This window comes from Opisthorchis viverrini, assembly GCF_000715545.1.
Source record: "Opisthorchis viverrini unplaced genomic scaffold opera_v5_68, whole genome shotgun sequence".
Lineage (NCBI taxonomy): Eukaryota > Metazoa > Platyhelminthes > Trematoda > Opisthorchiida > Opisthorchiidae > Opisthorchis > Opisthorchis viverrini.
The window spans coordinates 362,396-372,697 of NW_008751724.1; the positions used below are offsets into that span (position 1 = coordinate 362,396).

General features: G+C 45.6%; 1 protein-coding gene across 1 annotated transcript in view; it reads left to right on the plus strand.

Moving 5' to 3' along the window:
- Nucleotides 1–1,778: 1,778 nt before the first annotated feature.
- Nucleotides 1,779–10,302, plus strand: part of T265_04227 (hypothetical protein) — a gene marked incomplete at both ends in the record, with an annotated part of 69,248 nt that continues 60,724 nt past the window's right edge. The window contains one exon of the mRNA XM_009168920.1: nt 1,779–2,202. Within this exon, the coding sequence (XP_009167184.1) occupies nt 2,076–2,202 (127 nt within the window). The remainder of the gene's footprint in view (nt 2,203–10,302) is intronic.

Below are 10,302 nucleotides of genomic sequence, written 5' to 3' on the forward strand. Positions count from 1 at the left end.
GCTGCCAATTTTCTACAAGATTGAACAATATGGCGAACCTGGTCAACCTATGTCAAACTTATTGGGACGGCGCTCTCAGGAGAGGAAACAGTGACGTTCACGGAGAGCAGGCTTAGGTGGCAAAAATATGTGACGAGGAGAAGCAACACAGCTGCTCGTTAGTCCCGCATCATTAAATATTTTGCACTCAAGTTCGTAGAGACGAACATAAAATGACCAGTGCAAGACATTCACCAGAATCCTCAATCCTTAGTTAAAGAAGAAAACAGTCGGTGCGTTGGTCTGGCTACCCTAAAAGTTACCGTTCAGGAGCGTGGCGAAGAAGTTAAAGATAATAACGCTAGATTGAGTATACAATAATAGTGAGGGTCGAATAGGACAGATTCATTTACAACTCTTCTCTTTAAAATATCCTATTGTTAGCCTAGGCCGTTCAGGAGCGAAGAAGTTAAAGATAATAACGCTAGATTGAGTATACAATAATAGTGAGGGTCGAATAGGACAGATTCATTTACAACTCTTCTCTTTAAAATATCCTATTGTTAGCCTAGGCCAGCGGATAAATAATATTAATACTAATCATGAATAATCCATAACACCTCTTTTGAAGAATTCTCGCGTACGAAAATATCTGAAGATAGTCCAAAATGCTTTGATAGGAGACTTAGTGCATTAAATGCGCCGATGACTGCTGCAAGCGCGAGCAAATTCGGATGAGAAGTTTGGAGCACACGACCGCGTCTGTCTTTGCGTGACTATACATAAACGCCTTTTTTGGTTCGTGCGTATCCAAACAAGACTCTTTTACAATTAATGAAGTGTGCAATGTTATAATGAAAGCAAGAAAGGTATACAACATCACGTCGGCATGTTTCCCGGGCCAATCCCAATGGCCAGTAATTCTCAATTAACATGGAACGGCTTGCACTTCGGAGTATGCACCTAGCTGCATTTATTGCATTCAAGAGTGAGCTCAGGAAAGCCAATTCATAGGTGACTGATTTTTTTCGAATCAATAATTCAAGGAGTTTTCTAATGCAAAGAAGTTGAAACATGGAGGCATCAAGTCCTATGCGAACTCTTTTTCCGTGGTCAGAAGCCGACCACGATGATTCCGCTAGCCACTGGAGCAATAAATTCGCACAAGAAGCAGACCGCAAGTTAATTTAAACAAATTTCTAATGAGTCGTGACTGTTCAAAAAAGATTACGGGGTTCCCGTGAAATAGCGCGCATTGCTGTATCCTCGTGAGGAATTTTCTGTCCGCGCAAACTTCTTAATTCGACGCCTTGCATGACCTTGATCATTAGTTCATTCAAATACTACCCCAAAAATTTAAGCATAAGAATACACGCCGAACGTATGAGAGAAGTTATCGAATTCAGTATCTGGACCTTGTGGAACGTTGGTTTCATTGAACTGATGCCCGCATACCCATACCCCACATATACCTATACCCATGCATGGACAAACTTGCCTGAAACTCTGAATCACCGTAGTGTTGGGTGTCGAAACATTCCATGTGAGAAACCGACGTTAAGTCATCTGCAGCGTGACCCTTGAGAATCTGATTGGGATAGGCTCAAGTTTGCAAAACCGAAGATAAATTCGTGACTATAATTTGAACGCCCGCGAATGCTGTATGATTTGGTGCATAGAAAGTGAGGTATATACTTAGTTTTCAGTGATACAGAATGTCTGGCGGCTCCTGGTTGCAGTCGACCTGCGTAGGTATTTCCGCCCGGTCCATCGTTTGAATGCACCAATCGGTGTTGAGACTCCATCTGAAATCAGCTGTTGGACGCATGTCAGCTGTGCCCGTTTGCGCCGACCCCAGATTACCTGATTGATCTAAAGCGCCATTACTTATGTGCTTCCTCTAAGGTGGTCAGATCAAGCACTGGTAACTGTCTGGTGACTACGTTCAACGTTTTATGAAGGTAGTCCGGAGTGATGCAGGAAGATGAAGGCCGCTTGGAAGAACCGGATAAAAGCGCGCCGGTTTCTCATACAGGAAGGAAGAGGAATGGTATGCGAATAAATCATCTAGCGTTGATTGCTTAGATACGATCCATATGAAAATATTGGTTCCTTCTGGAGCCGTGGGCGCTATCATTGGTAAAGGTGGCGAATCTATCGCTCACGTCCAATGGGAAACTGGTGCCCGAATCAAGCTGTCCAAACCGAATGACTTCTATCCTGGTTAGTATTCTGAGAAAGTTCATTTTGCCATGGTCTCACTGATTCCATACTTCAGCTTTACTGTCGATATGTTTAGTGGTATAAGTTTTTGCTGAGAATTACAGTTCCAGTGCTAGTGTTCCATATTTTGTACATCCGTCTCATGTTAATGTTGAGCTGAACTACCAGCCAGATGTACTAGATCTTCTGGCAGGATCCAGTACCCGGTGATGTTCACCCTAGTCAACCACCATTTTCTAGGGGATGGGATGTTAACTTTTTACAGAGCTGACAAGACTGTCCGCTGCTATCACTTATTTGGTACTGGTTCTGAAAATGAGTGGTCGATTTTCAGGTGCAAAGCAGTTCAACGAATCGAATTTCCTAACTCCGCAGTACTCTGCGATAAGATAATGGATTACTTTACCTTTGCACCACCTCGGCGTACTGGCTGACGATGTCTACGATAAATCACATGTATCCACTTCCTTTAAGCAATCCTTGCCATCCAATTCAGTTCGCACGAGTATTTTTGCACTCCGGTTGTTCAGGAATTGCCAACAGCTTCATAATTTGGTACCTGGTAAGGCATAAATACAGTAGTTTGCGAAATCACCTGTGTGGCGCCAGTTGTAGCTAAACATAACGGTCGGGTAATCTGCGGCCAACACCCACGTCAAGACTTGTACTGAATTTCTGACTGACGACTCAAAGTGCAGCCCTGGTACGACGACTATGAAAGAATAAGGACATTACAGGGTACTGAACGGCAGGCGAGCAGGTAGCACTCAGAATCGATCGGCATATATGTAAAATATAACACGCATCGATAAGATCGGTTTCTGTAAGCAGAAAACAGGCGTGAACTACAATGAGAGTCCACCAGTTTTGGTAATTGGTTTCATTGTGCGTCTAAAAATACCGTTCACGTAGTGGAGAATCTGCAGCTTAGTAATCCAGCCAATTCTTTTGCAGTTCGTACGATCTATGGCCGTTGGTTTACTCCACAAGGAAAGGGTTTAAATGCAGAAGACTTTCTGTCCAGGTGTTCCTTCGCCATGCCTGCCATTCAGAACACACTTGAACGTCTGGAGATTCAGAAGCGTCGCATTGTGGTTCCAGTTGTTTTAGTATCGCTTTGTGAATGAGAGCTGAGGACATTAGTTGACTGGATTCTGGTGAACACCCGACCGTCTGCCATCAGACGAGCTCGAAATGGCTCAGTGGTTGACGTTCAGACTCATGAAAGGAAGCTCCGTGTGTGGAACCAGGTCACGGCATCGAAGCTACTCCTGTCCAGGCCTAAGCAGATTGGCGGTATCTCACCTGTTGTCCTTTCTTTGAATGGTATGGTAACTGGGCGCCGAAATGGCGTTAAAGCTGGATAATATTTATTAAAATTATCATTGTTATTGCCATACTATCCTTGTCTGGTAGGATTGACATCCGATGTTCACCCACTCGAGACCTACTGTTCATGTGTCTCGATAAACTAGAGCAGTACTACTCAAGACTATTTACGACGGATAATGTTCCATACACTTCCGGATAGTGAAATCCACGGCGTCCAGGCGAAGAAAGTAGACAAGCTCATTTGTATATTTGGTGTAAACGCTCTCAACACCGACAACTGGACTGCTTCCCTCGGTCTTGCACTGATCATTGTCGCGAGCACATGCTTTCAGTACAAGTGTGCATGTCGTGTTCCACTTCGCTCCAGATTTTAACCAACTTGGCCCGAAATCGACCACATAGCAGTTAGCTACTTTTATTCAATGCCGTCATCATCACCACCATCAAGGACAGCAACATCAGTGTTGATACTGATGCTTCAATGCATCAGTTATTGTTGCTTCGCTGCCGCCTTAGAGTGAAAAGTAGAGAAAGAAGTGGGTGAGGGAGGGAACCTGATGCTGGCCTATCGCAAGCTTTCTGAGATGCTGACACCTCAAGACGCCCAATCGGACAATCCGGAAAGAAACCTACAATACGAATGCCACTGACATCGATCAGATGCCATTTTCTGCAATGCTTCTAATCAACCGCAAGAGGGCTCATAGGGGCTCCATCCTGGAAAGCGTACTGCACCAACAAAACCCAAACTCTTAGTAATATCGTTCTAGTAATCTGTAATATCATTTCGTAATCTCCTTCGTAATGTCTCACAGCCGTCTGCTAAGTCATACGTTGTCCACCGCGCGATCTGCGCCATTACAAAGAGTGACAACATTAGTCTTGGTAGACGGTGTTTCGGCATGCGTAGCTCATGGCCGAGACACCGTAGTTGATGGTGCCGCATATTTCTAGCGACCGACATACCTGCTCCACAACCATATACTCGTTTGTTAATAGCATAGAGTGACAAAGTTTTGGTAGACGGTGTTTCGGCATGCGTAGCTCATGGCCGAGACACCGTAGTTGATGGTGCCGCATATTTCTAGCGACCGACATACCTGCTCCACAACCATATACTCGTTTGTTAATAGCATCGTTACTAATCCGTTGGTGCCATCCAAAACCAGCAGCGCTTTTGAGGCATCGATGGTTGAAAACCTGAAGATACCTCAAACGATGTATCCGCAGATGCCGTGTCTCACAACCATACAACAATACAGCCCTTACTATAGTCCGGTACAAGCGACTCTTGAGACCCAGTGACGCCACAAGTGACGCACATTAGCGAATGTGATTCTGGTATCTGAGGTTCGTGCTTGTGAGTTCATCAAGCACACTTCCGTCAGAGCTAATGCCATTACCGAGATGTGTAAAATTCCCAACAACATTCACTGATTCTCCTCGAATAGTAAGGGGTACGTTTAGAGAGCGCACGTTCTTAAGCATGACTCTACAGTTTGAAGGTACAATAATAATAATCGTTCAGGTGCAACACCCTTTCGGTGTCTAGCTGCCGTGCCACCCGAAGGCAGCACGGGGCTGGAATATTGCTATATTGTCCAAGCCTAGACAGGAAAAGTCGAGATGCAGAGGCCGGGTTCCTTTCACGGACATTTCGGTAAGTAAATCTGCGCTCTAACCACTGAGCCATCCCGCCCTTGAAGGTGCTAGGCGCACTTCGAAAGATGGTATGAAAGTTGTCAGTTTATTCGTCTAGGCTTCTACTTTGTCTTCGCCTCCAAAGATAAAAGCGGTGTCATTCTCGTACTACAGGTCGACAATTTCTCATCAGCAGAGATCAGAATACCGAGATCTTAGGGCCTTCTAGCGTTCATATTATTTCATTCATGAAATAGTGGGTCAAGAACGGAGAGAGTAGAGATCTCTGCCAGGCACCACTTTTTATAATGGAGAGAGCTCACCACGCGCTCACATGCCCAGAGGTATGTGAATATAGGGACATACCCTGTTGAGCAACTGTGGTTAACAACACTGACCGATCTACAGAATCGAACGCACCCTTGAAGTCAACGGTCGTCTGTACGAATGATGTTGCTCTAACACCTGACGGAGTGTGAAGACATAGTCGACACAGCTTCTATCTTGTTGAAATCCCGCTTGATATTTACGGTTCCAGAATTTGCCTGTCATCGTAAGACGACGAAGCATGAGTGACGTCAGAAGCCTAATTACAACGCGAGTCAAAGTAACACCTCTATGGTTACTACATTCATTGCGAGCACTCTTTTTATCAATGAACACCGGTATCGACCCTTCGAGATGGACGCAAGTGGGCCAGACAGGCATCGATTAAGAATCCACCACCGTCCTTCAACAGAACAGGCGGAATGTCGTTGAAACCAGGATCGTGTTGGCGCTTAATTAGAGATATATGTAATGGGACTGAAGATGGCTCCATGTCCACAGTCCGCCTTTCTACTGAAGCCCAGTATTCCGAATTGTAGATAGCAGGTCGTCAACTGAATTGATGGATGTCCTTTATCCAATATTTTAATCGTTCTCCTTTGCTGACCCATTCATGCTTTTCCAGCCCTTTTCGCATCTGTTTCTTCGGCCTTTCGAGTTCACCTTTTGAGTTTTCGAGCTTCTTGGTCTGTAGGGACACTGGAGTCGGTTTGGATAGCGCCTGCGGCCGGGATGAATCTTTCACCTGACCTCCAACAAAGCTGCGGTCCTATCAGAGATCCAAAGTTTGGATGAGATTGGTTGGATTTTGCCGCTTTGATTATCGCTTTGAATGTCCTTCCCCAGTGGCCGTTAACATCCGACATTGGACTATACTGCAAGCGTTCTGGGAGCAGCTTGTTCCGTCTAGTTTCTGAGTGCAGTAGCTTCTCAGTGGATAGGTGAGATGTGCACGTTTTGCGTCATGTGAAAACCATCTTGGTGTCAGGGCGAGATGGACCAAGTGGTTAGAGCGCCAATTTACTGACCGGAAGGTCCGTGGTTCGAACCCGACCTCTGCCACTCGACTTCCCCTGTCTAGGCTTGGGCAACCTGGCAGTATCCCAGCCCTCGTGCCTCCTTCGTGTGGCATGGGAGCTAGGCACCGTAAGGGTGCTACAGCTGGACGATTATTATTATTATATCTTGGTGTCAGCCTGATATCCGCCGCATCTAAGGTGCTCTCTGACATTATTTTGCGCAGGTTGATGGATTATCGGGAGAGATTCGTGAGAATCAAGCTATTTTTCGCCCTGATTGAGGATGCATCGATCATATATTTACTTTGAGGCACATTCTTGAGCAGCAACACTCGTTCAGACGTCCCACTTTTGTCGTTTTTCTGCATTCGATCGTCAGCAACCTTGGCAGTGTCTAGCGATTAAAATTTGTCCTTTCCCTTATGAGGGCGCTGTATGCGGACTCTGGGCGCGTACGAGTATACGGGAAGTTTTCGCCTAAGTTCACCACGTTCACTGATGAGAGACAAGGTGTCCCCTTTCCCCTTTTCTCTTCAACTTTGTCATTGGTATGTTGCTTGAAATTTCTCTCCCTGCTTCTGAAACCTCGGGAGTCGAAACGTTTCCGGGATGTTCCCTCACAGAAGTTGAGTATGCGGACGATATCGTTCTCTTTGGTCCAGATCCTTCCCCAAATACAAACGATTTCAGATAACCTAAATTACTCTGCTTCACGATTTGGCATGCGCTTCACACCTGCAAAGTTTAAACTGCTGCTACAAGACTGGGTGGGGCGAAATGGCCCAAGTGGTTAGAGCACGATTTACTGATCGGTAGGTCTGTGGTTCGAAACCAACCTCTGAATCTCGAATTCCCCTGTCTAGGCTTGGGCTAGCTGGCAGTATCCCAGCCCTCGTGCTTCCTTCGGGTGGCCTGGCAGCCGGAAGGATGTTACGGATGAAAGATTTTTTTTCGATTCTTTGTCATAATAACATCTATCATCCGTTGGAACTTAAGGAGACAATAATCAGGGTGAATGAATCCCACATTCTCGAGATTCACAAAATTTGCCAAACGAACCACCCAAGATCACTGAAACATAACTTGGCAAACCGATGTCAGTGGCGTTAATGTTGTCAGTTTGCATCTGCATTTTTTGACTGATTGCTAGAGGTACAGGCATTTGATAATTTTGTGGTAGGTTAACTCTAGGTCTGACTCCGTCACATTATTTCTTCCTTCAGTTATAAGGCTTCAATCAAATAAATTGACACAGATGTAGGGCGGTTATCTCTGGTGTTCTCTGTTGTTGCTGATACCATGGTGTCATACAGCAGCCTGCTAGCCACGGGTCCAAATTAACCAAATCACCGTCAGTTACTGAGGGCGTGGATCGACAACTGACTGCAACCCCTTTCTGGAATAGTCTCGTGGATTCTGGCCATGTACTTGCCCAAAGTCACCTCTTTTTACTTTCCAGGGCCTCGTAATAGACGGGTAATTTCCTTGGTAACTGAGAGACTGATAGATCCCGGACTTGAACGAACTTATCAGAACCGTTTTCTGGACTGATAATGTTTGTTTAGCTGCAGCACTATTTCAATGCTTAGCTGAAACACTAAACGGAGGAAGCGCGTGACCAGGCATCAAGCCTGGTTGCTCAATCCTAGACAGGAGCTGTCTGGAGGCCAGGGTTGGATGCAAACCACGAACCTATCGGCCAATGAGTTGACGACGAAGCCACTGAGCTGTCTGGAGCTCCAACCCATCTGAAGCTGGTGGCTTTTTACTTTATATATATATATTCATTCCCTCCTGTTATATTATATTCTGTTCACTTCTGGATTTCTGCCACTACGGCAGACCGATGGCAACTTGCCGAATGTCACTGGTGACCCTGCTTGGAGCCAATGACTCAGTAGCCAAACCCATGAAGTGATAGTTTCGAGATTCAGTTCGATGTTTTTGCAAGCGATTCGTTTTCCTCCAGCAGAAGGTTCATGATACATCACCCCCTCCCATGTATTGTAACCCTTTGTTCCAAAAATCTGCTGCAAAAGCAGATACTCGGACTGTTCAGTGTCCGTCAAAGTCAGTCCGAAGAAAACTTTATCAGAAAATCTGACGAATTTAGGGGACATGGTCACTTTCTGACTTTTGTTTGGCAATCCACCGAAATCCTCCCTCTTAAACTGTAAGCGCATCTGTGCTGCCAACTTGAGTCTATCTTGATTGGCTCTGCTAAATTCTCGTCCATCGCAAAGCGTATCAAGAAAGTCAAATAGCTTGTGCACAAGATTGGACGGTGCGCTGATTTTAGACGCTCGTGAACATTCGTTATTCTCGAGCTTGGATGATTAGACAGCCTGCACATTGAAATCTTCTTTGGGGACAAGAGTTGTCGTGATGTCGCATGGAAGCAGGTTGATTTCGGAAAAATAAATATCCTTTTCCTGTAGAAGCCCCCTCTCTGTCTACTGGGTTGACGGTCATCCTACTTAATCGTAGGCACTTAGAGCTGGTTTACTTTGAACCACTGTCCTCCCCGGTTGTTGATCTGTCCATCTTATGTTCATCCTCGGCCGGGGGGACGAGATGGCTCAACTGGTTAGAGCGCGGATCTACTAACTGGAAGGTCCATGGTTCCAACCCGACCTGTGCCTCTCGACTTCCCCTGTCTAGGCTTGGGCAACCTGGCAGTATCTCAACCCTCGTGCTTCCTTCGGGTGGCATGGCAGCTAGGCACCGTAAGGGTGCTACAGCTGAATGCTTTCTTTCTTTCATCCTCGGCCAGAGATGATTAAGGTCTAGGCCGCACAAACACTTTTCCTAGAACGTCTCATGAAAAACGTCGTCACCTTATTTGCACCTCCAACCTGTTTTAGCCACTTAGAATAATACCGTTGAAAACATTTGGTTTGAATGGCAACTTCAAGTCCACCTATTGCATCTGGGAAGAACCGATATTTTGGGTTAATATTAATCCACTTGGGGGCCTCAATTGAAGCTGTTTATTGACACTTTTTCGGCGCTGACCCCGAGCATAATTTCCTCACTGACTCGATATAGTATGTCTCTCACTTTGTTCCACCCGCACCCCAGCGTGCTACGGACAGCTATTATGCACCCTCTCTCGTGTTTCATTTACGTCAAGCATCTCGGTTACGTCAATCTCCATTTGCTTGCAAATTTATTGATGCCCATATCCTGGTTCTGGGATTTTTCTGTGGCCTTAGAATTCCGTAACTCTCTCCATCAATTAGTTTTCGCATTTTGGTCGTTTGATGGTGATTCAATGGTTCAGCGCAAACTCACTATCCACAAGGTCCGTGTTTCGTACTCGAACTCTGCATCTGGACTGCTTCTGTCTGGGCTTGGGGAACCTTGCAGTGTCTCGGCCCTCCTGCTTCCTTGGTGTGGTGCGACAGCTAGGCACCGAAAGGGTGTGACAACTCAACCATCTCATCTCATCTTGGTCGTTTGAATATCCATTTTTCTTTGTGGTTCATCATCATCATCATCGGGTGTGACAAACCATCTCATCTCATCTTGGTCGTTTGAATATCCATTTTTCTTTGTGGTTCATCATCATCATCATCGACAGCATGACATCCATCATCAACACCGATGCTTCACTGCCGTACAAGCATGACTTATTTGAAAGCCTTATTATAAAGAAAAGAATAAAGGTGGACGGGGAAGGGACTTAGTGCTAGCTTAACACAATCATCCCGAGGTGCCTACACCTCCAGACATTCACTCAGGCAATCTGGATAGAAACTGACAACAAGAACGCCACTGA